The 27,278-nt window shown below is 38.5% G+C and overlaps 1 protein-coding gene across 2 annotated transcripts in view; it reads left to right on the forward strand.

Annotated features, from left to right (window-relative positions):
* Positions 1-980: 980 nt before the first annotated feature.
* Positions 981-27,278, forward strand: part of dmpk (DM1 protein kinase) — a 31,993-nt gene continuing 5,695 nt past the window's right edge. Inside the window, exons 1-8 of one of the 2 annotated variants that reach the window (XM_079649356.1) lie at positions 981-2,069; positions 10,837-10,928; positions 11,091-11,174; positions 18,572-18,667; positions 18,782-18,930; positions 19,261-19,354; positions 19,552-19,749; positions 20,321-20,569. In XM_079649356.1, the coding sequence (XP_079505482.1) occupies positions 1,904-2,069; positions 10,837-10,928; positions 11,091-11,174; positions 18,572-18,667; positions 18,782-18,930; positions 19,261-19,354; positions 19,552-19,749; positions 20,321-20,569 (1,128 nt within the window). In that variant the 5' untranslated portion in view covers positions 981-1,903. The remainder of the gene's footprint in view (positions 2,070-10,836; positions 10,929-11,090; positions 11,175-18,571; positions 18,668-18,781; positions 18,931-19,260; positions 19,355-19,551; positions 19,750-20,320; positions 20,570-27,278) is intronic. The other variant, XM_079649355.1, reaches the window with a different exon arrangement.

A 27,278-nucleotide genomic window follows, 5' to 3' on the forward strand; every position in this document is an offset into this window, starting at 1 on the left:
GTGCTAACCATGACGATGCTAACTCCCGGTTCGACCTTAGGAAATCACAGCACCACTCTGTTGTAGGCTACTCTCCATAGATCATGTCCTGTCATGTTCATTGGAGATATTTGATAAAAAATCAGCCTCAGGGGGAATTAAGTAAAACTTTTGGAAATTGTTCACTAAGAGTTAGATAAGTGTCACATTTTGAAGCCATAACCCTAGAGGGGATGTTGTCGATGCTTTTGAGCAGAGCTGGTAAACAGTAACAGTACAGTAGCTATGCACTATAACATATACCTATACAGCTATGGTCCTGGTGATCATCAAAGTGCTTGAGATACAAATACTGACAATTGTTCTTTCTATTGGCAAATGGCAATATTAATGGATGTCGACAGGAAGGCACAATTCAAATGTGATTTCAATGTAGTGGGGAACTGGCCAAATGGCACTTCCTACATCCAAGTTCACAATACTCATATAAGCAATATAGCATGTAAGTATCCAATGTAGTCATATAAAGATGGCAGAATAAAGTTAATAATAATGGAGTTACGTGTTTATTAATTATGAGGGTTTGTACACAAGTCAGGATGTACGATACACATACAGTATATGAAAATGTGTTTTTTTGGGCTGTAAGATTAAAAAAAACTAGAAATAAATCCATCATTTTAAGTTTATTTTGTTAATATGTACATTTTTGTGTTTATAATATTCCTTATTGTTCCTTCAACTGATTCCTATTTTGTTATATTTTAAATAACTGACACATCTTCTCACTCAAGTGATCAGTGACACAAAAACGAAATACAAAAAAGACACAAATACTAACTTTATATAAAAAAAGATGCTTTATTATGCATATGGAAGCTTGAAGCTTTAGTTTGATGCCAGTGCAGCTGTAGGATAAAGAATAAAGTTTAAGGCGGTGCTGTGTGGCAGCTGTGGTGTATTTATAAAGAGAGAAGTGGAAGGAGGCTGTACAGTGGAAAAGTCGAGGCAGAAAAGTTGGGGAGGAGAAAGAGCGGAGAGAGACAGAGAGTACAGACACAGAGAGCTACTGCATTAGAGGAGGAAAGAGGGACAGAGTGAGTAAACGGGTAAACAGACGGAGAGCGAAGGAATTTCAAATCCACTGAGCTGGGGAGAGGAAACTGTTCTGCAGGATGGTGACATGACATGAGCAGGACTGAGAGGGGAGACAGGGGGAGAGATGAGTGACACAGCAGGGACACAAACATAATCACGGGGACTCAAAGACGTCCTTGGACGGTTGACAAAAAAGGAGATTTGCACTCTTCAAAACATGACATGAGTGTAACAGCAACAGTTCAGGTCAGTGGTTCCTGTTTCTGTCACGGGGGGGAGAAAAAGGGGAAACAAGGACAGGTAATGTAAAAAAGTGATAGACGTAAAAGGGAAAAAGGATTTGTTTCAGATCATGTACATGCTTCTCTATTGGGTCTTGCTGTTGTAGTAGACCGTTTGGAGTACTTTGGACACAAGGAGCGGAGAGAGAGGGAGGCAAAGACCAAAAAAGGTCTGGAGTCAGAGCTGGAGAAACTGCAGGCTTGACAGATGCTGCAGAGCCATGGGGAGAGGAGAGGAGGGACAGGCAGAGACAAACAGGAAGGAGAAAATAACCTAAGTGACAGTGAACTATAAGAAACTTGGGGTGTGGTTAGGTGGGATCCAGAAAGAGTTCCAGAGAGTCAGTGTGTGTGACGGCGGGGGGGTCAGGTGGGTCAGTCCCAAGAAGAAAGTGAGGGCTGGCTGTTATTGTAAATGTGATTCAGTGATTCTAAACAGAGCAACTGTTAACCCTGAGGAAGAAGAGTTTTACTGTAAATGCGTCACACCATGGACACCAGGGTTTCAAAGAAATTTTAAACGGACCCCTCACCCACCGGGCACCATGTCCACGGGCCCTGGCCTTGGTGCACTTGTCCCCGCCGAGGGGCTCCAGTCCACGGGGCCTGTTGGGCTCCAAACCCTGTTGGACCTGCTGGTGGGGGTCTACCAGGAGTTCTACTCCTCACAGTTTGCAAGGGAGAAGTACGTCTCTGGCTTCCTGCAATGGGGTGAGTGTTTTCCTCTTGTTGCTAAGTGTATACGTGTGTGTGTGTGTGTGTGTGTGTGTGTGTGTGTGTGTGTGTGTGTGTGTGTGTGTGTGTGTGTGTGTGTGTGTGTGTGTGTGTGTGTGTGTGTGTGTGTGTGTGTGTGTGTGTGTGTGTGTGTTCTTTTTATGTGCCAGGTTCTTCTGCTTTTGCTTGACTGACTCACACATGAAGCCACTGGCGAGTTCCTGACAACTGTTTAAATTAGATATTAACATGTTGACCTAGATTACTCCTCCGGTTTCTGACAGTACTTGTTGCTTGGCGAACACTTTGTTTGGCAAGGACAGTGAATCGATACATCACCAAATGTAGCATTGCGTGCGACTGAGCACATATTTTAGCCGTTTAAGAGCTACATTCCTGAGTAAGGACAACACAAGTTCATTTATTATTGATTAACTCTGTCAATGAGGAACTGTCTCAAAGCTAATCCACTAATTCCATGTTGGTGATTTGACTTGCTCGCATTGTTTAACTGTTGGAGAACTAATGTATAGGCAGAAAGGAGCCTTAACAAAGTTTCACAAATCCACTACATACACTGAACAAAAATATAAACGCAACACTTTTGTTTTTGCTCCCATTTTTCATGAGATGAACTCAAAGATATAAAACATTTTCTATACACACATAATAACCATTTCTTTCAAATATTGTTAACAAATCTGAAAAGATCTGTGATAGTGAGCACTTCTCCTTTGCCGAGATAATCCATCCCACCTCACAGGTGTGGCATATCAAGATGCTGATTAGACAGCATGATTATTGCACAGGCGTGCCTTAGGCTGGCCACAATAAAAGGCCACTCTGAAACATGCATTTTTGCTTTATTGGGGGGGTCTGGGGGGGGGTCCAAAAACCAGTCAGTATCTGGTGTGAGGGTTAGGATTAGGGTTAGGGTTAGGGTAATGTTGTGAATCGAGTGGCCCATGGTGGTGGTGGGGTTATGGTATGGGCAGGCGTATGTTATGGACGATGAACACAGGCCACTCGATTCACAACATTACCCTAACCCTAACCCTAACCCTAATCCTAACCCTCACACCAGATACTGACTTGTTTTCGGACCCCCCCAGACCCCCCCAATAAAGCAAAAATGCATGTTTCAGAGTGGCCTTTTATTGTGGCCAGCCTAAGGCACACCTGTGCAATAATCATGCTGTCTAATCAGCATCTTGATATGCCACACCTGTGAGGTGGGATGGATTATCTCGGCAAAGGAGAAGTGCTCACAATCACAGATTTTTTCAGATTTGTGAACAATATTTGAGAGAAATGGTTAATTTCCTTCGGGATGAATAAAGTCTTATCTTATCTTATCTTAGTGTATATAGAAAATGTTTTAGATCTTTGAGTTCATCTCATGAAAAATGGGAGCAAAAACAAAAGTGTTGCGTTTATATTTTTGTTCAGTGTATTATGTTCATATTGGATGATTCTGCTCTTACAATTTACCTGAGTGCCACTGCAAGTTTGTATTTGTTATGATTTGATGCAAACCTTATATGTGTGTGGCTTCTAAAACCTTTACCAATCCTTTGCTCTTAACTGGATGAGTCCCTGAATTAGTTATTGATGTCATGTGTTTCAGCTTTCTCCACTGAAACAGACTGAAGCTAACCAAACTGAGCCATGGTTTGTTTAAAACAGGGGTGTCCAAACTTTTTTCACAGAGGGCCTATACATACAGAAAAATATTCGAAGGGCCGGGCCACTCACTAGAGGTATATTGCCTCATGAGTTCAGTTATAAGTTAGCAAAATCAATCAAATGTAGGTAAATGATGCTTGTGAGTGTTGGCAGCTCATCCATTAAAACAGAAACCTCAGATTGATTATAATGGAGAAATAGGAAGGTTGTATTTCAAGGTTGTTATGTATATAAGTTATTGGGCTTTTTTCTTATCGACTTAGATTTGTTAGAACTTTTTTTTAAATGTAATTGACTGAATTTATTGTAAATTGGTCCTATTAACACATGAATACTACTGTGTTATATATGTTGACAGATACATTTAACAAGTACGATACAAGAAAAGCTCAAGTTTCATTTGTGGGCCGTATTACATTATACTTTTTTAATTTGCTGAGGGCCGATTCAAAATGGTCCGCGGGCCGCTTTTGGCCCCCGGGCCGTAGTTTGGACACCCCTGGTTTAAAACAATGTCAGGATTAAATATAGTGATGGTTTATTGTTGATTCATTATTTGCCAAACTGTGGGCTGTGTTTGGCCAATTAAAAGTCAGTGAAGCTTCAGGTGTCATGGGTCTCAGCGCACTTGACATCTCCACCTTCATTTATGTGCTGGAGAATATTTTGGGAAGCATGTAAACATTTGGATTTATCCTTAGAAAACAAGTCTGGACTTTGATCTCTAAACCGTTGATTTAAGTTTGGGTTCATAAATGAATTACATCACATTGGGTGCTGGAATCAGATTTTTTCCGAAATAAAATATATATATTATAGGTCACATGGTATGTCCTTATTAAGGACCCCCGAAGCCGTTTGAAAATACATCAAAGTACCTGGGTAAAATAAATAAAGAGATAATGGTGATTTCCTAAAATAAAAACATAACCTCATGAAGACAAAATGAAATAAGAATCAGTGAGAAAGAAAGATTAGCGCTGTTTGAATTAAGATAATAAAATAGGTAAAAATAACAATTGCTGCCACTTTTATTTGCTTTAAAACATGACACAAAATGGAATAGATGTTTGACATACAGTTTATTCACTACTGAGCATGTTGAAACAAAAGTCATGTTGTTTTTCCACAGATCAGATTATGACACACAATCCATATTTAGTGTTATTATAATGTACAGGATGCGGTATACAATATGTGAAAAAGACTTTCATACGAACAAAAAACATCTGATTTATAAACAAACTCATATAGCGATAATATTACTATCAAATTGCACTAAACACATGAATGATTTGATATTCATCTGCTGTAAATCCACACTGGATTCCATTTAAAGAGCGACCGACAGACAAAGGTCAGCATTTGTTCAGGGATTACAGCAGCATATAAACAGCTCTCTAAAATGAGCTGACCTCTGTGTTCTGACCCAGAGAGCAACCGGAGACCACCAGAGCTGGGGGGTTTCAAAATGGAATCCGCTAAAATGATTAGTTACCTGTAAAACGTATCACAATAAGAAATGCAATGTAAATAAAGACAAGAGCACATGTATATCCAGGGTTTCCCACACATAGACTAGCCGCCCAAGTATATTTCGCGAACCATTTCGTTTTTTTTTTATTTTATTTTATTTTTTTTATTTGTATTCGTCCGTGACCACGACGCCATCTGCGATCGATTAACTTGTGGACAATGATCCCTTGCTCTACGTTTCATATAGGTGTTCCCATAGATCTAGTCTCTCTTGAAGAAACCAAAATAGGATAACAAATATTTTATTTATAGGAAAACCTTCCTTTCATGAAGCATATCCAGGCAGCAGCCTATACACCAACACTTGAGCACATACTACAGTTTGAAAAAGCAGAAATAAAATCTGAGCTCTATTTTAGTTTAACACACACAGTTAAGCTCACACACTCTATTTAATGAACATATAGGTTCACCTGCTGAATTAAAAACAGAACAAATGAAGCAAAGAAAGTGAAAACCATAAAGCAGATTCAGGCAGTAGACGTATAGATTCACACTTAAAGTATTAGCCTACAGAACAGTACAGTTTACAGAGAAGAGAGAACATCTGATCCTTTACAACGAACACTATACAATCTTTTTAGGTTTTTAGTGACATTGTATTCCTGCTAGTAATCCATCATTTTTAGAAATGTTACAGAAATCTGATTACATCTTTTTTATGTAACTAAGTTGCCTTCTTTTGTTAAAAAAAAGCATCACGTGGTAACGTAATTAGGATACAAAAAAGAGTAACTGTATTACCTTTTTTTTAAAAAGACAATCAGATTGCTTGTACATTTTTACAAGAATGGGTAGTACTAGCAGTTACAGCACTTACAGTACATTTTAAAATAAAGATCAAAATATTATAGGTAATCTGCCTGAATTATCAATTTGCTTTCATTCAGGCTTTCATTCTTCTTTATTTTAAATGTATTTTTGTTTTAATGCAATAGGTGGACACCTGACTTATTAAACACAAATACTGTGTTTGCTTTTAATTCATGTATTAAAGAGCCATTTTGTATACAAAATAAATTGGTTTCTTCTTTTCTAAGGTCACATTGTTCTGTTGTCTTACACTGCAGTAAAACATGTGGGTACCTGCCTCTGCTCTGTGTAAGTCTGATAGCATGTCATCTCAACTCTCACCCCTTCGTCCACTCTCCTCCCTCTGTCTCTACTAGTGTCAGCAAACCCTTGAATGTGTGTATCTATGGTACTGTTCAGTACCGGGGCATGGGGTCATCATGTGCCCTCAGTGGTGGGACACTCCAAATGTAACCACACAATGCGTCCAGGAAGGAGGATCCAGTGTCCAATGTGTCTGTGTTAACACCCTTCCTTTGGTCAACTTTTTGTTTTAATCAACTAGTCTTTGGCATGCCCCATAGTGAAACCGTATATATCTTAAGGGTGTCTTGTAGACACTGGTGGTGATTGAGATGAGATTAGAATAATAAAGATCTGGATTTGATGAGGAGTGGACTTCTGATGAGCTCAACTGGATATAAAGACTTGAAGGAGGGCCTCATTGATCTCGTCTTTCAGCTGACGCCAGCAGAATAAAGAATAGATATACAGTTTGACACAGCACCATGATTGACCAATTGGCTAATTTTTTACTCAAAGAGTGCACTCATTATCAGCGTTTTAGAGGCAGCTGAAGGAGTGAGAGAAGAACAATTCAAATGAATAACTTAAATGCATTTAAGATTTGAACTTACAATATGCTTCATTAGTGTTCTTCGCAACTACCCTACTGAGGAAATATTTATTGTGAAGTCAGAGGCATGTGGAAAGTATGTTTATTTGCAATTTTTATGAACCTTTCGTAATGCGGAAAAGCTTGCACAATAATACTTTAACACTCAGTTATTGTGTTGCCGTCTGTGAAGCTCAGTGAGGCCTTAATCATTAAGGTTTTTTTATGACGAGAAGAACTGGTGGATTCTGGTCACCCTCTACACGGTTTTCCTAATAGGTGAGGTCAGTAATGGATACAGAGTCAACATTTACATGAGCTGACTGCATCACTGTTTTTTTCTTTCATTAAAAATATCACTAGTAACAGCAAGTAACAGTAGAGTTTACATGTTGTCCTTTGTGTTGATATGAAATCAACATCTAATAAATTGTACATTACTAATAATAATTGTACAGTCTAGCACAATTCATTCACAAACCATGTGCTGTATAGCAGCTGTCTATGTGCTTTCAGCCTGATACAAAACATTTGTTATCCACATATCAGAATGGATTATTACGGAGGGTTTAGTCATCAACATGTGCAGTCATGGGATATCCTCACAAGGCCCTTCAGCTATTCAAATGCGTTTCTTGTTTTATGTCCTAATTGGAATTGTGTAGACATGAATCAAGCAAATGACAAGCAGAAATGTTAGTAACAAATCTTACATAGAGACTTTCCATCATATCAAATAACTGTTCAACACATTTGATACATTTTGCAAACCTCACTCCTCCATCTCTTTGCCCTGACGTTCTTCATGGAGGGGAGTAATTTCCATTCCTGACGATAGGAAGCTGACACACACACACACACACACACACACACACACACACACACACACACACACACACACACACACACACACACACACACACACACACACACACACACACACACACACACACACACACACACACACACACACACACACACACACACACACACACACACACACACACACACACACACACACACACACACACCCCCCCCCCCCCCCCCCCCCTGACTGTTCCACAGACTTTCTTTTTTTGGTGGGATACAGCTGCAGGAAGCAACCAGAACAGGACGGACAGCGAGGTCCATTTCCTTCCCAGAAACAAACAGAATCATTTTTCTCCCAGTGTTTGGATTTTTAATAAAGAGCATCTGTGAAGGGATGTCACTGAGGAATGAGCAGACTGTTCAAACTACACCCAAAAGTTATCAAGGTGTTGGGTGGACATTATGGGATGTTTTTCATGGCTTTACTGTACATCAGGAAGTCATCGGTCAGACTTCCACATAGCTAAGAGAATATTAATCGACCTAGACAACTACATGAGGCTGTACGGATCTGGATTTCTGGAGCAATGACATATCCCACCTGGCCAAACGTCCTAGCATTTTTTGGATTTGGCCAGGGTGAAGCACGTCTGGGCACTTTGTCTGCTGCCGCTGTAACCTAGACCTGGATTAGAAACAAAGACGGTACAAAAGAGGTGGACATAGTCATCATGATTCCACCTATGGGTTTGTTGAATGCTTTTTAAGCTGAGAGTGGTGCAGGAATGAGTTCTAAACCTGTAGATAACTTAACCTTTTTCCACTTCCAGTCCCCTCGTCTCGAAGTCAACGTTTTTCAGCAAGTTTGTGGTTAGAAGTCTGAAATAAGGTCTGTGGCTAACACGTGTTCAACAGCAACTTTTCATTAGTAATAGTATCCAGATATTTCTGACATTGCACTTGTCTGACCAATGCTTCCATAATTGCCCATTCAAGCTTGTGCACCCTCTTTGTGAGTGGCTGTAGCGTTTTGTTTCTCTGTAGGCTCCAACATGTTGTCATGGATTTAATGAGTGAGTGGTAAGTGGAGACTCAGGGATGTTCCAGAATATGACAAATCCTATAATGACCCTGATTGAAGTGTTTACAAGCTTTAAAGCGATCAGATGATTTGACCTTCTGGATGTCCTTGACTGATCTTCCTTTTTAAGATGTGGTCATTTTGTTATGACTCTACTTCTATAACATGTGAACACACACACCGTTTCCTGATCGGTGTGTCCCTTCAGTTAGAAAATTATATTTACCATAAAGGGAGTTCCTCTTCAGCAGAGTAACTGTCTGAATTGGAGTTTCTAAGTACATCTAAAAATAGCAGCTATCATTTATGAATTGAGGCAAGTTTCCAGTCCTTCATTTTTATTTTCATTCCCCACCTCCTCACACACTTAGAGGAATGCAAGAGAGAGAACCTGCAGGCACACACACACGCTGCGGCCTCAGAGCTCAACGTTTCCTGAGTCAGAGGACAATCCTGTGACAAGGATCCTTTATCCTCTGCGAACACATGCTGTCGCCCTGGGTCAGGGGCTGGGCATGCATGTTGCGTCACAGAAAAACACACAGACGACTGTTTCTATGCTAGAATAGAAATAGACTGATGAATGGACAGCATTCATTTTGATGTCATACAGATCACTGACCTTTGTGCTATTGCACTACATAGGGGTGGCATCTCGGTCTGTAGGGACTTGGCTTGGGATCTGAAGGGTAACCGGTTCAGGTCCAGATCCGACCAAAAATACAGAGTGCGGACTGGTAGCCTGAGAATTGCTGGTTTGCCTCCTGGGCTCTGCCGAGGTGTCCTTGGTGCAAATCAAGGACTGAAATCCCCATCAGGGCTTAATGAAAGTGATCTTAATCTCAATCTCTTTAGGAATTTATACAAAGTTTTAGTATGGTAACAGAAAAAAAAAGGTAAATATATAAACCAATTTAATTTGGCCGCATTTTATGTCTTCTCTGTTTATTTGTTTTGCTTTTATTTATATTGGGGGCAGATGATGATGATGGTTTTAGCAATGACATAATATAGGGTCACCTGATTGAGACTGTGTGCCTTTGTGTTCTATGTGTTACCTGGCAGCTAGACTAAAGTTAAAGTGAAAACAAAGAAAGGCTATAAGGGGAAGAGGATTATAGAACATATGGAGCGAAGCCAGCATGCAGCAAAAAAATCTGCATAACACATTGTCTCTTGTATGTTTATTTCCCTCAATAGTTTTCTCCATTCACTTTGAATGGGGTGACGTCACGCTTTGCCGAACTGCATTGTGGCTCCGTCGCCTCGCTTTGCCTCCGTTGCTCGCTTCAAAAGTTGAGAACATTTCAACTTTTTAAGCTTCGACGGAAGTGTCAGCCAATCAAATCATATGCCGGTACAAGCTCTAGCCAATCAAACCGCGTGCTTGTGTGATTCGTTGTTGATTGAGCTTCAGACACGCCCGCCGGCAAGCTTCAACGCAAGCTGCCGTGTGGACGCTGCGTTAATTTAATCTAAGTGATGCTAATTATGTGCTAGCTCTTGCTTCATAGTAAGTGTTAGAGTAAATTACATTGTAAGTGTAATTCTATCAATCTTTTCATATATGTCTTACTGCAAGAAAACCAATAAGCTCAGTCCGCAAAATGCCATACCATTTCTTTTATTGATGTAATTTTACATCAATATATTTGTATATATTTATTAAGTTACTTATTTATTTAATTTTGGCTTAGCACAATCAAACAAACAAATCAAGCATGCAGGGTTTCAAATGACTCATCTGAACTCCTTGTATGAAATTGAGGATAAGGATATGTTTTTTCAACTGTGGTACTGTTGGTGCTTAGGAAGTTTAAGTCCTTCCATCCATAAAGACAAAACATTTCTGCGTTACCATCTGTCATGTTTCTGGTTGATCAGATCCCTTGTCCTGTCTTATTTGTAAGCTACAATGTATCATGAAAATGAAACAATCTCTCCCTTCTCTCGTCCAATCACAGCCGAGCCCCTGGTAAGGCAGGTGAGAAGGACTCGCATCAAAAGGGAAGACTTTCATATCCTGAAGGTGATTGGCAGAGGCACATTCAGTGAGGTGAGCAGGAGTGATACTCATATTAACATGATCTGATCAAGCATTTTGAAGTATCTGCTTTTACACTCTATTTACCCAAATGTGTCTTCCTATTTCATGAGCAGTGACAAGGTCTGTTATTAATTTGAAACTTCACGTTCTTCTTAATCGTCACCGCTGCAGGTTGCTGTGGCAAGGATGAGAAGCACACAGCAAGTGTATGCTCTGAAGATTATGAATAAGTGGGACATGCTGAGGCGAGGAGAGGTACACACACACACACACACACACACACACACACACACACACACACACACACACACACACACACACACACACACACACACACACACACACACACACACACACACACACACACACACACACACACACACACACACACACACACACACACACACACACACACACACACACACACGACGGGCTAGCCTGAGGCCTGTACTACGAATCTAGTTCAGCATATCCTGGATATGTTTGAGTTAGCCGGTTGACCTAATCTAAAACAAACGCGCTCTCGCTAAACTGTCCTACGACGCGGGTTATCAACTCGATTACTCAAGCCAGCCTTACCCTATCTAGTTAGGTGCGCGTTCACATTAAAGGGGTGGTATTTGGGGCAATCGACCAACCACAAACATGGACAAGAGTACTGACAGCGCAGCGTCATACTTCCTGAATGAAAAGTCAATAATAATATTAGACAAATATGAAGACGTTAAACTTTAAACATCCATGACTTAAACACTTTATCCAGGATAAAAGCCACATAGCTGCACCTGCAAGGTGAATACAGCTGGTAAAAGAAAATGGTTTGAATGTGTACATTAACAGGTTTATGATATCACTGCCCCGTCTAAGACACGAGTGGATCTGACTTTAATTACATTTGACTCGAGTGTTTCGTCAACTTAATGTGTTGCTTAAAATAATACTTCTGCATACAGTATGTGACACTGTGGGTGTTGCACGGCCAGACAGTGGTCAGTCCACTTACCCAGGAATTTTGAGTTGAACAATTACAGGAATATTATGTCTTTATGTTCAAATAATGTAAACATATTTTAGTAAATTGTTACCATAGAACATTTGCATGATTTTTTTAACATAAACCATGTTATCCTTATCTAAAATAATAACCTTCTGGCAACATAAAAAATCAGTAGGGCATAATGTTCGAACAATGTTATCAAAAACATTTTAAGAATGTTTTTAGAGAACGTTATCCTACCTTTCAGAAGAACATTCTGGGAACCAAAATAAAACTTCTCGATGAAACCATTCCTAGAACAATGAATAGTAACATTTTCAAAATGTTTTTAGGACTAACAATGTCTAGCTAGGAACTCAGACATGCAAACAGGGGACCCTGTTTTTTTTTCACGACACTGTGTCTCAGGGGATCTTAATATTTAAGAACCTATTAATGTGTTATACCAGATTAACGGAAATAATCTCAGCTAACTGACGATATAAACAATTTTTACCAAAACAAAACACAAGTCTCATAAGAAGCATCTAAATGACCCCTTAGCGAAATATGCTAACGGACATTGGCACAGAACTCAAGATAAAAGTACTCTTATTACTTATCGTAGCTGCACATACAAGATATTCGATTAAAACTGAGGTTCCACAGATTATTTAGGTATATAGTATCATCACTGAGTGATCCGAATTTGCGACAGGGGAAGCAAAGACAGACATAATAACACGTACCTTTACGGAGCTTCTAGGGAGATCGTCTCACCGTAGCTGTTAATCTGATCAAAAGACGTGTTCAATGGCATTAAAACGAGAAAAAATGCGGTTGAATCGGTTAATCCATAGGTTGATAAAGTTTCTGGGCAATAATTTGTCTTATTTATAATCCATAATTCCATTTGTATGTAAAAATCGCAGAGCAAAAGTTAGCTGCTAATGGTAGCCACCAGAGTGGCTGCTGCTTCCGGTCTTGGCTATGCGTCAGTCTAACACACACACACAACCAAATAAGGACTATGTGGGAGTTCCCTTCAATTCCATTGGCTCTGACGGTTAGAAAGAGATGATAAATGTCAAAATCCAGCAAGGGGAGCCAGAGATATGAAAAATCCACCCAAATGGCCCCAGAAGAGGTTTCTTGTTTGCTAAATCTGTCTAAAAGATCAAATATCACTTGTTTTGAATCAATCTTGATACATGGTAATTATTATATGTTGTACTTTGGATTCCTAAAGCTTTTAGTCTACTAACCCATCATCCAAGGTTATTTTTCACTATAAGTACAAAATATTTTTTGGACGGACACTATAATTTACAGTTTTTTACCATGTTCAATCTGAATTTTCTTTAAAATAAAAAACATCTATATTGAATCTGACTTTTCTACATCCAACTGACAGGTTTATCATTACTTTGAGAAAAAAGATTATTCATTTAACCCTTTTAGAAGGGAAGATATGGTAATTTGTTCTGGGAATGTCATTTTCGAACCTGAAACCTGAAAAACAGGCTCGGGTTTAACACATCCTTTTCAAACAAATACAACAACTTTGTTTTTTAAAGCGCACTACAAATAAATCTGACGTTGACCATGACCCTGTTAGTATTTCGCATCAGAGGAACATTTTATGAAAAAATAATAACCTCCTGAAAACATTATCCAAATGTTGCTTTCAAAATGTTCTTCTTTGGTCCTCATGTAACATTGAGGGAATGTTCTATAAAAGAACATCTTTAATGTGTTACCCCAACAACGTCCAAAACACATCCTTAGAATGTTGGAGGCAAAACGTTCCACCTTTGTTAACATATCACATGAAAGGAACATTTTATAAAAAAACGTTCTGTCATCTCAGGTCTCAATAACATCCTCAAAACATCCTCTGAATGTTGCAGTTAAAACGTTATGTCTTAGTTAACCTTAAACCTGATAGGAACATTATTTGAAATAATAAACGTCCTAAAAAGGTTATTTGAACATCAGATTAAAACATTTCTTTAAAACCTTATTGGAACCTATAGGTAACGTTAGCCAAAGTTGTGAGAACGTTCCCCACTAACTGGCATGTATTTATTATAAACGTTAGTCCTTAACATCCATCACTGTGTATATCACCATTCAAACATATTTTAAAAGTTGAACAAACCCCACACAGCTCTGTGAAATGTTGACTTTATTTAATCATTTCAGTAAAAACTAACGTTCATATTTCTCTTTTTGATTATAATACTGATGAACATTTAAAAAAAAAGCACTTTGGCAACTTACCACATACGTTTTAAAATGCTTAATAAGCATCGTAAGTTTCATGATATAATTTCTCCGTCATAATCAGTTGTTTCCGTGAACGGACGACTGTTGTGTATTGGCAAATGCTGCGGCTGCAAGGCATTGTGGGGCAGTATTTTTTTTTCCTCTCCTTTCGGTAAGGGAGGTTCAGTGGTTCCTAAGCTAAAGGAGGTTATAAAGGAAATTTGAAACCTCCTTTCCTATCACGTAGATAATTCGAACGGCACTTATTAAGATGTATGCGCTCAAACATCTTAAGAAAGTTATCACCAAAAATGTTAAGAATGTTTTTAGAGAACGTTATCCTACCTTTCAGAAGAACATTCTGGGAACCAAAATAAAACGCCCCACTGAAAACGTTTTAAGAACAGTAGGGCATAATGTTCTAATAATGTTATCAAAAACATCTTAAGAAGATTATCAAAAACATATTAAGAAGGTTATCACCAAACATTTCAAGAACGTTTTTAGAGAACGTTATCCTACCTTTCAGAAGAAAATTCTGGGAACCAAAATAAAACGTCCCGCTGAAAACATTCCTAGAACAACCAATGGTAACAAACATTTCTAGCTGGGAACTCACACATGCCACCGCAAACATGCAATATCTGCTTACAACTTATCATGAATTACGTGCTTGTTTGTTTTTTTCAAAAGGAAAATATGGTGACATCAGATTTTTTTTTAAACATCCTTTTCAAACAAATGCAAAAACTTTGTTTTTTAAAGCGCTCTAAAAATAAATCTGACTTTGAACATGGCCATGTTAATATTTGCCATAACAGCAACGTTTTATAAAAAAAGAATAACATCCTGAAAACATTTTCAGAATGTTTCTTGGAGAATGTTCTTCAATTGTTATCATGTATCATATCATGTAACGTTTTATAATGAACATCTTTAATGTGTTACCCAACAACGCCCAAAACACATCCTTAGAATGTTGCAGGCAAAACGTTCCACCTTTGTTAACGTATCAGATTAAAGGAACATTTTATAATACACTTTCTGTCATCTCAGTCCTCAATAACATCCTGAAAACATTTTCAGAATGTTTCTTGGAGAATGTTCTTCATTTGTTATCATGTAACATTGAGGGAACAGTTTATACAACCCTTTCTCTCATCTCAGGCCTCAATAACATCCTGAAAACATTTTCAGAATGTTGCTTTGAAAATGTTCTTCATTTGTTATCATGTAACATTGAAGGAACGTTTTATAAAGAAAATCTTTAATGTGTTATCCAACAACGTCCAAAACACGTCCTTAGAATGTTGCAGGCAAAACGTTCCACCTTTGTTAACATATCACATTAAAGGAACATTTTGTAAAACACTTTCTGTCATCTCAGGCCTCAATAACATCCTGAAAACATTTTCAGAATGTTTCTTGGAGAATGTACTTCATTTGTTAACATTTAACATTGAGGGAACAGTTTATCCAACCCTTTCTCTCATCTCAGGCCTCAATAACATCCTGAAAACATTTTAAGAATGTTGCTTTGAAAATGTTCTTCATTTGTTATCATGTAACATTGAGGGAACGTTTTATAAAGAACATCTTTAATGTGTTACCCAACAACGTCCAAAACACGTCCTTAGAATGTTGCAGGCAAAACGTTCCACCTTTGTTAATATATCACATTAAAGGAACATTTTGTAAAACACTCTCTGTCATCTCAGGCCTCAATAACATCCTGAAAACATTTTCAGAATGTTTCTTGGAGAATTTTCTTCATTTGTTATCATGTAACATTGAGGGAACATTTGTATACAACCCTTACTCTCATCTCAGGCCTCAATAACATCCTGAAAACAATTTCAGAATGTTGCTTTGAAAATGTTCTTCATTTGTTATCATATAACATTGAGGGAACGTTTTATAAAGAACATCTTTAATGTGTTACCCAACAACGTCCAAAACACATCCTTAGAATGTTGCAGGCAAAACATTCCACCATTGTTAACATATCACATTAAAGGAACGTTTTATAAAAAAACTTTCTGTCATCTCAGGCCTTAATAACATCCTCAAAACATCCTCTGAATGTTGCAGTTAAAACGTTATGTCTTAGTTAACCTTAAACCTTATAGGAACATTATTTGACAACAAATAAACATCCTAAAAAGGTTCTTTGAACATCAGAATAAAACGTTTCTTTAAAACCTTGTTAGAACCAATAGGTAACATTAGCCAAAGTTGTAAGAACGTTCCTCGCTAGCTGGGTTTCCTGCAACGGCAGTTTAAAGTGTATTTCCAATTCCTCCGCACACTGAGCTCTGATTGGTCAGCAGGCGTGGTGCTTTCGCTGAGTTGATCTCTTATCCTGGAACCTATCCTGCTTCCGAGCACAGACTAGGTTCCAGGATAAGTCACCATGGAGATCTAGCCCCCTAAAAAGTGAACCATCTTCGTAGTACCGGAAATCCCAGAAGTTATCTTGCTAAACGAAAATCCTGCTTCGTAGTATACCCCCAGGGTAACTCAAACATATCCAGGTTATGTTGAACCGGTTTCGTCGTACAGGCCTCTGCTCTCACATTCACAAGACAAAGAGTACCCAGCTAGCGGGGAACGTTCTCACAACTTTGGCTAACGTTACCTATAAGGATGTGCTTTGGGCGTTGTTGGGTAACACATTAAAGATGTTCTTTATAAAACGTTCCCTCAATGTTACATGATAACAATTGAAGAACATTCTCCAAGAAACATTCTGAAAATGTTTTCAGGATGTTGTTCTTTTTTTATAAAACGTTGCTGTTATGGCAAATATTAACACGGTCATGGTCAACGTCAGATTTATTTCTAGAGAGCTTTAATAAACAAACTTGTTGCATTTGTTTGAAAAGGATGTTTTAAAAAAAATCTGATGTCACCATATTTTCCTTTTGAAAAAAACAAACAAGCACGTAATTCATGATAAGCTGTAAGCAGATATTGCATGTTTGCGGTGGCATGTGTGAGTTCCCAGCTAGAAATGTTTGTTACCATTGGTTGTTCTAGGAATGTTTTCAGCGGGACGTTTTATTTTGGTTCCCAGAATTTTCTTCTGAAAGGTAGGATAACATTCTTTAAAAACATTCTTGAAATGTTTGGTGATAACCTTCTTAAGATTTTTTTGATAACCTTCTTAAGATGTTTTTGATAACATTATTAGAACATTGTGCCCTACAGTTCTTAAAACGTTTTCAGCGGGGCGTTTTATTTTGGTTCCCAAAATGTTCTTCTGAAAGGTAGGATAACGTTCTTTAAAAACATTCTTGAAATGCTTGGTAATAACCTTCTTGAAATGTTTTTAATGACCTTCTTAAGATGTTTTTGATAAACTTCTTAAGATGTGGTTGATAGCATTGTTAGAACATTATGCCCTACTATTCTTAAAACGTTTTCAGCGGGACGTTTTATTTTGGTTCCCAGAATGTTCTTCTGAAAGGTAGGATAACGTTCTCTAAAAACATTCTTACCATTTTTGGTGATAACTTTCTTAAGATGTATGAGCGCATACATCTAAATAATAAGTGCCGTTCAAATTCTCTACATGATAGGAAAGGAGGTTTCAAACTTCCTTTATAACCTCCTTTAGCTTAGGAAAAGCTTCTGGCGAAAACGTTTTAAGAACAGTAGGGCATAATGTTCTAACAATGTTATTAAAAACATTTTAAGAATATTTTTAGAGAACGTTATCCTACCTTTCAGAAGAACATTCTGGGAACCAAAATAAAAGCTTCTGCTGAAAACGTTTTAAGAATAGTAGGGCATAACGTTCTAACAATGTTTTCAAAAACATTTTAAGAAGGTTATCACCAAACATTTTAAGAATGTTTTTAGAGAGCGTTATCATACCTTTCAGAAGAACATTCTGGGAACCAAACAAAAACTTCCCGCTGAAAACGTTTTAAGAATAGGAGGGCATAATGTTCTAACAATGTTATCACCAAACATTTTAAGAATGTTTTTAGAGAACGTTATCCTACCTTTCAGAAGAACTTTCTGGGAACCAAACAAAAACTTCCCGTTGAAAACGTTTTAAGAATAGGAGGGCATAATGTTCTAACAATGTTATCACCAAACATTTTAAGAATGTTTTTAGAGAACGTTATCCTACCTTTCAGAAGAACGTTCTGGGAACCAAACAAAAACTTCCCGCTGAAAACCTTCCTAGAACAATGACTAACATTCTCAGAATGCTTTTAGAACCAAACATTTCTAGCTGGATATGTGCTGTTCTCACTGCAAAGGCTGGGCTTAGATGAATTACTTACAAATTAAAGCACATGGTGAAACTGTCCATGATTTGTTTTGTGCCTCAGTGGGACAATTATTTGGATATCTGTCTTTCTACTTGAAGCCTTTGTGTTTGTGTTTTACATAGACAGCGTGTTACCAGGAGGAGAGGGAGGTGTTACTCAGGGGCGACCGATGCTGGATCACAGAGCTGCACTATGCCTTTCAGGATGACAACTACCTGGTGCGTATGAACATACATGATGTCAAGTATGTTGTACTTGTACTGCTAGCATATTCTGCTTTTAACAAAAATTCTGCTGCTATTTTCCAACACATCCACCCTGTCCTCCTTCAGTACCTGGTGATGGATTACTATGTAGGGGGGGACCTGCTGACTCTGCTCAGTAAGTTTGGAGACCGGATCCACGAGGACATGGCTCAGTTCTACCTGGCTGAGATGATCATGGCAATTGACTCCATCCACAGACTGGGATATGTACACAGGTACACTATTCTTCTCCTTAAACTAGGGACTATTTGTCGATGGGATCACACCAGCAGCTATGCCAAATTGGGCCACAGGGGCATCAAGTTGTTCCACACTTTTTCGCCCTTTCTGAGGCCACACCCATTTTTAGACTCGGTCCTAATCTTGATCTTAACTGCAAAACGGTTCATTTCTGTGACGCCAAATCAGGCCTGGGACTTTAAGACTACACACTAACATGTATGCACTCTATCCTGGGACTGTGACATGGAGGTAAATAATGTGATATCAATTAAATCTGACATTTAGAGATGAAAATGGCCCGTTCTTCCCAATTTCTTACACAGAGACATCAAACCTGACAACATCCTGCTGACAGCGGATGGACACATACGACTAGGGGACTTTGGTTCCTGTCTGAGGCTCCTCGAGGATGGGATGGTGAGGGTTGACACTTTCTTAGAATTTTCACAAAAGATACTCTAAAGAGGGTAAAAGAATGACAAAAATCCAGCATATCATGTTAAAACATTTGTTCTTGTGAGTGAATTTTTAAAACAACAAAACAAATTGGAAATTCTGGCCATGACCTTATACATTTCTATTTAAAATCAATTGGCCTGCTTGTTTCATTTCAGGTTCACTCGTCACTAGCAGTAGGGACCCCTGACTATTTGTCTCCAGAGATTTTAAGGGCCATAGAGGGGGCTGGAGGTTATGGTCCTGAATGTGACTGGTGGGCTCTGGGTATCTGTGCCTATGAGATGATGCTGGGGACCACACCCTTCTTTGCAGAGTCCATCTCGGAAACATACGCCAAGATCATCAACTTCCAGGTACATTGACACGCTGACAAAATGTTCTCAGTTTTCATTATTTATAAATATTTATGTTTACTTTACCTATATATTGATTTTATGGCTTTGATGAAAACTTGATTATGATCGTCAAATAATGCATTCTATGAGTATTTCTCTAGCAGACCACTGGAGAACATTGCCTAGTTGCAGTTGTCTGAAGATAGCGTGACAAATTTGTTTTAGCCAAAGCAATAAAATCATTTCTAATTATATAAAATCATTTTCAAATCAGCCTTTGGTTTTGATTCTTCAGTAAGTAGCCTGGTGATAAGAGGGGGACATTTACAGAAACTGGGTCATCATTTGGAAATGTACCTTTTCAGGATGATTCAAAGCTGTATTTTTTAGAATACAGTTTGAAATACAGTAGAAAGCATTTTTAAGATTGTGTACTACACAACAGTACATTGGATTTGGAAGGAGCAGGCAAGAGTAAGACTTCCTTAAAACCCTTTTGCTTAGCAGTAGTTATACTACTAGTGGTATCAGAAGAAGTGATGTAATCAAAAGACATTTTGAAATGTGTCTTCCTCATCTTCATCCCCAGGAGTATTTCGAATTCCCTTCTTCTGGTCCTGAGATTTCAGACAAGGCTTGTTCCTTTATCACTGGGCTCATCTGTGAAAGGGAAGTCCGTCTGGGAAGGAAAGGCTTCAGTGACTTCAGGAGCAATCCCTTCTTCTGTGGACTGGACTGGGCTTCCCTGCATAAACTCCCAGCCCCCTTTCTGCCTGAAGTCTCTAATCCAACGGACACCTCCAACTTCGACATCCTGGATGACTGTCTCAGTGAAATGGTATTGTCTTTAGAGAATGTTTCCATACACTTATGAAGAGACCTAGGTTGTGTCTGAAAGAAAGTGTAGACATGTTATCACACTGAGAAACCTGGTAAATGGTGCACCCTTAATAATCAACCCAGTCTCACGGCATTTAATCTATTGATTCGTGTTCACCAACTTGATTTTCCCCTTTTTTTCGTGTCACACAGAAAGATTTCCAAAGCAATGTATTTCTATTTGCCATCCTTGACGAAAAGAAATGGGGGCTCAGAGCCTCAGAATACTGAAATCAGTATTTTTTTTTATCTTTTAATTTTTTTTTCCTTCTAATTTGTTGTTCTTTCCTAATTAACACACTGTTATTTACTCAACAATAACACACAATTCTCCTTGTTTTTATTTATTTGTTTAATTCTATAATATCTGTCTTTTTTGCCGTCCGTCAGGAACTGAATTTCAAAATAAAGTCACCGGAAACAGACGTAGGCGATACACACCCACTGAACTGATTACCCAAGATCCTCAGCTATGGTGGAAGCTCGGTAATTGCAGCGCCATATAGATAGAATCTATCTATATGGCGCTGGGTAATTGGATGTTTTAGCCGCAATGCACGTTGGGATATGATGTTTATGCAATATGAAATCTGAAAAAATGAAGAAATAATACTTTATTCCGAGTGTACTTTTTCTCTTTGGACGTCGTCATATGACGGCATTTTATAAAACGGACAAGTCAAATCAAGCAATCTGATTTGTTCTTAGCCGTGATATACTGAGCGTATACCACGGGTAGAATTGTAAGTTACTTTTCACAACAAGTCAGTATCCCTCCGCGTTTGAGAAAAACAGTATACCGTTGGGCTGAATTGCTTTTCATACTGGAACAAGAAAGCAGCGGAGAAGTAACAGGGCAGAAACCCTCCTTTTTACGCAGCGGTCCAGACATAGACATCAAACGGCAAAACATATTCAGTGTGCAGTTCCTTTGGCATTAGGGCAGATATATCTAGACACTTTCCAAGGTTTGACATAATGAATTGTGCTACTTTTAAAGCAAGCAACGATGTTTTCAAATCTGTAATCAAAGAGGTCCGCAAAAACAGTATCGACCAATCAGATTGCTTGATTTGACTTGTCAGTTTTATAAATATATTTACATTTCTTCCATTGCGAAACAAACTTACAAAGCATAAGAAACATTTAAGATTGACTTCGACCTCCGGGGGGGTCTTACTATGGAGGAGTGGATTGAGGAGTGCCTATCTCCAGAAAAAATAAGCACCTAAACGACGACATGCAGAGCTACGTGAAGAGCAGGTAGACCAACTGGAAAAGTACCACCATTCAAAAGCTTTCTGATGCAGGTCTTGAAACAAAGCAGAGAAATTATGACCTTTAGTGGCCACAGGTGCAAAAGCTCTCTCCAGAGCTACTGGAAGCCGAATCTCGGGGACCGGAGAAAGTGGAGCAATATTCTCGCCACGCCAAGCAACAGCCTAGAACAACCTCAACCTATACAAGTGACCACGTAAGCCATGCTACTGATGCTGGACTGTTTTTCAGTGGGTGCACAATAAACAGCAACATAAACATTCATGTAAATAGCCAAATAATGGATCAACGCTCTCTGTCTAATATGTTCGCTAGCTGTTAGTGTTGTTGCATAGCAACCACCTCGCACTATGTTTTGTTCAGAAGGCAACGGAGGGACTATTTTATTTTGAACATCATAATTCACTAATAAAAACTATTTAAATTAGAGTGTGTATTTTTCTTTCATATTGCCACACTTGGTAACCGTTTTATAAAAGCAATAGCTCACTTCGGCTTCGCGTCGGGCCGAACCACGCCCCTTAGCTGTGATATAATGAGCATATACCACGGCCTGTCGTGAGCTATTGCTTAAGTAATACACGGTGTGGCGGCATTAAATATTACACATCTGCCGTAGTTCTTTATTTATAGAGCCCTGATTAGAAGACAAACTGGAAGAACTTCCACCGTGACGTGACGTGGATCATAAATATATCAGCAATTAAACAACATCTTCAATTTCTCTTCACACAATAAGTCTCCTTGCAGTATCAATATTAATTTGGCTGACTTTTATATTTGATCCAATTGGTAGATAGGTTATATTTACACCATAACGGTGCACCGCTAATAGAAAAGGACTTGTAATTTTTAAAGATATTATTGATTTTCTTTGAATTAAAGAATGTAAATACTGAGTTGAAAGAATAGTCAGGGGTTTGGGGTGATGGGAGAAACATCTATGGATTCAGAATTTCAATAGCTTACCATTAAATGATGGATATACCTTTCTGTCTGTGATGTTTTACAAATCTGATATTAATGTGTAGAAGTAAAAAATGTGAAATAATATAGCAATATCCTGTAAAATTATGTGAAAACATGAATACAACTACACATCTTCAGATGTTACACATATATAAGTGTCCTACACTAATAATAAAAAGTATAATTTGTGTTAACACTTTAAACTTGACAGTTTTTTAACCTGCACCACCTAGTGGTTAAAGCACGTTATTGATTTTTTTTGTTGGATATGTTATATTTGATGAAAAAAATATTAAGATTACATACTTTTATAGGGGGAAAGTAGAAGGTCAATGATAGAAATATAGAATATAAAATATCAAGAAGATAATGTAAGTGATCTCTACAATAAAACAGTTTAGTGCTGGATGTACAAAGATATTAAAGGTGGGGTAGGTACATTTGAGAAACCGGCTCGAGATACACTTTTTGTTATATTCCATGGAATGCTCTTAACATCCCAATAGCAATGAATATCTTAAGTGCTTTGACAAAAAATCCATAAAAAGAATTTCATCTGTGGAAGACGTAGCACTGTAAAAAGCACGACCAATCATTTTAACCGGCCCGGCTAAAATAACTGGATGGCCTACCTGCCTGTCAGCCTTACATCTGTGCACAAACTTATCTTGTGCCCTCAATGGTCATGTGCGCGTTCGTGTGTTGGTGGAGGGGCTCTGTCAGGAAGTGACAGATTTTTTCCTGTTGTGTATTTTCAAATTCTAGCCACTCGAGCTGGTTTCTCCAAAATTACCTACCCCACCTTTAATAGGAGGATGTGCAAAACAGAAAAACTAATTAACCTTTAATTAAACATTAAAGAATACTTTAGGTTAAGGTCTTCTTTTAAGTAAGAAAAAAGCTTTGGGGTTTCTACAGATAAACATTAAGCCTGACAAAGTACTTAACGTCTAATATATTGCTTTCCTGCAATGTTAACTATTTTGAAGCACTTATTTTAGCTGATATTATACATATTAATTATACTCTTATAGGATCTATGTAGATATAATAATAAATGTGCAGAATATGACAGTTTAATGGTGGAGGTATACACATATTGATAGATGTCTTGTAATGCACTGTTGTGGAACCTGTGACCCAAGTTTTTCATTCATTGCATAACTACACCGTAGTTGTGTATGATATGTCAATAAACCTTTGAAAATCTTGAAATCTTGAAAGGGATGTGCAAAATAGCCATTATACAGTCTTTAATTAACTATTAGTAGAGAATAACGAGTAATGAATATGCTTTATAGGGATCTGCAGATAAATGTTTAGTCTTTTCAAGCACCAACTATCAAATATCTCTCCTGATTGTTGGCACTTGACAATCACCTCCCCTGAATTTTACTCAGATGTAACTAAAGTCTGATTTAAGGGTTGTTTATATTTCTCATCATTAATCAGAAGTACTAAAATAAATATAGTGGAGTAAAAATACCAGGTTAACCTCTGAATTGTAGTGGAGTAAAATTACAAAGTAACAACGAGCTGTCTTGTGGGTATATATTAATGCTGCCCATTATGGGCACAAGCGATTTTCACCCATTTATTAACGATATGTTTTAAATGTGATAACACCAATTTGTTTCTTATCCCCTAAACCTCCAGGGGTGTACACAGTTTAATACTGGCAACTTCTAAATGTGGGAAAAACGAAAACGTCTTTTAAAACTACAATTCCCAGTAGAGACGTGCCATAGAACATGTTGCGAACATAGGTTGTGAAACACAATAGCCAGCATGTGTAGTTCTGGGTGGGGGGGGGCTGTTTGACGCTCGGCGTAACCTTGGCACACTGCCACTCCAACATCCAATCACAGAGCTTGAAGATTAATCACGGGGTTTGTCCAGCAAAGGGACTGTAGTCCCAAACGATAGCTGAGGATTATGAGTCCTAAACTGCGAAAAAACTATTTGTTTCTCCGAATCGAAGGGGGAAAACACAAAAGCATTGTACACAATTTAAACCAATCAATGTTGTGTTATTAACAAGGATAAACTGATGTTTTTAGTAATGCTGTCAAAATTATCGCGTTAACGGCTGTAATTAATTTTTTGAATTAATTGCGTTAAAATATTTAACGCATTTAACGCATGTGCAGAATGGCCCGCCCCATACATCCCACCAGTGGCAGCGCCAGGGTATGGCTGGGGTAGGCTATACCCATACCAATAAATGGCTTAGCCCCACCATGAAAAATGAAGTTAAAGTAAGCAAAATAAAGTCTGCCAACTCGCGCCGAGAATTGCACAGACAGCAGTTAGTAAGATTGATTTCAAATGCGTACCGTCACTTGTGTCTCAAAGCGCGTTTGCGTACCGACGTAGCCTACTTGTGAAGCTTTTCCAGAAGGCGGTTAGATCACCGGACGACGAGTCGGTCTCCGTGTGCACAGACAGGGCTGCTGTTAACGTCGGTCTGTACAACGGAATTGTGCCAAAACTACGTCAACCGGCTGCGGAGGGAGACTCCCTCCCTTCACTGGAGAACTGCGCTAAAACAGCTGATCACAACGTTCACACTCTTTGGTCACGAAGTACTCCACTAGCCCCCCCCTCTCCGTCGACTTTCCTGAAGTACTCCCCCGTTGATAGAAATCAACACGTAATGAATTAAGACCCCACGGTTTTATGATTGATAGGTGTGTGGGCTGTCTTTTATTTTGACACACAGACATTTTTTATAATAAACATACATACTGTATGTTAAATTGATATATCCACCTTCTTTCATTTATCTTTTCATTCCCACAACAATATACATAAAGAAATGGCATATTTTGGACATAGTTTGAATGGTGATTAATCATGATTAATTACTTTTTGAGCTGTGATTAATCTGATTAAAATTGTAATCGTTTGACAGCCGTAGTTTTTAGTTGATGAGTACTGCAGATTACTATGCAAACTTCAAGACCGGAAATACTGTTTTCACCCCAAGCTGTTGCCTGGCAACGCAATTCTGTTGATAGTTATTTCATATTGCATTAACACCATATCCCAACGTGCATGGCAGCTAAAACATCCAAACACCGAGCTTCATTTCATTTTCATTTCAAGCCTTTATTTACCCAGGTGTATCCCTTGAGATCATTGATCTCTTTTTCAAGGGAGACCTGCTCAAGTAGGTTCCACATCAAACATAAAAACATAAACAGAACAACCAAAAGGACATCATACAGCATCATTACAGGGATTACAATTTAAATAACTATCCACATGAACAGGTACCAACAGCTTCCGATTGAGTAGCATCCAACCGAGCTTTAAAAACATTTAGTGGCACCAGATTGCTCAGTTTCCATTTAATTTGCAGACTATTCCAAGACAGTGGAGCTGCGCATCTAAATGCCATCTTCCCAAAGACAGTCCTAGCAGTTGGCACATTTAATAAAAACACAGCATGCGATCTCAGGCAGTAGCCACTTACAATTCGCCGTGAGATCAGGGAGCAGTTGTAGGATGGAAGATTCCCCAACATGGCTTTGTATATAAAAATGTACCAGCGACTGAGCCTCCGTACAGTTAGCGAAGGCAAACCAGCCCTTGCATACAGGGTACAGTAATGGGTTAATACTTTACAGTTTGTCACAAATCTTAGTGCACTGTGATACGCAGCATATAACTTGATCAGGTAAATGGCAGGTGCATTCATATAAAACAAATCACCATAGTCCAGCACAGGTAAAAAGGTCACAGTGACTAGCCTTTTCCTGGCCTCAAGCGAGAAACAGGACTTGTTCCTGTAGAAGAAACCTAGCCTAACCCTCAGTGTTTTAAGCAGGTTATTGACATGAAGTTTAAAAGTAAGACAATCATCAAGCCAGATACCAAGGTATTTGTAACAGGTAACCACTTCAAGTTTTATTCCTTGCATAGTTACAATATCCAAAACAGGCTCTGGTGTCTATTTAGCTTTTGAAAAGAGCATTAATTGGTTTTATCAACATTTAAAAGAAGCTTTAGTTCAGAGAGCCGAGTCTGAATAATGTTAAAAACAGCCTGCAATTCAACAACAGCCTCCTTAATGGAGGGACCTGCACAGTACATCACGGTATCGTCCGCATAAAAATGTAAGGTTGCTCCATTGACATTTTCACCTAAACTATTGATGTAGATGGAGAATAATAGCGGACCTAGAACAGAACCTTGTGGTACACCATTAGTAATGTGTAACCACTCAGAAGACAGCCCATCAAACTGAACACATTGGGACCTTTCAGAGAGGTAGTTCACAAACCACCCCACTGCATGGCTGGATATGCCAATACTGACTAGCCTCTGCTTCAAGATGCGATGATCGACAGTATCGCCTACATTTGTTTCCGGTGACTTTATTTTGAAATTCAGTTCCTGATGGCAAAAAAGCCCGA

This window comes from Notothenia rossii (assembly GCF_949606895.1).
Source record: "Notothenia rossii genome assembly, chromosome: 9".
Taxonomy (NCBI): Eukaryota; Metazoa; Chordata; class Actinopteri; order Perciformes; family Nototheniidae; genus Notothenia; species Notothenia rossii.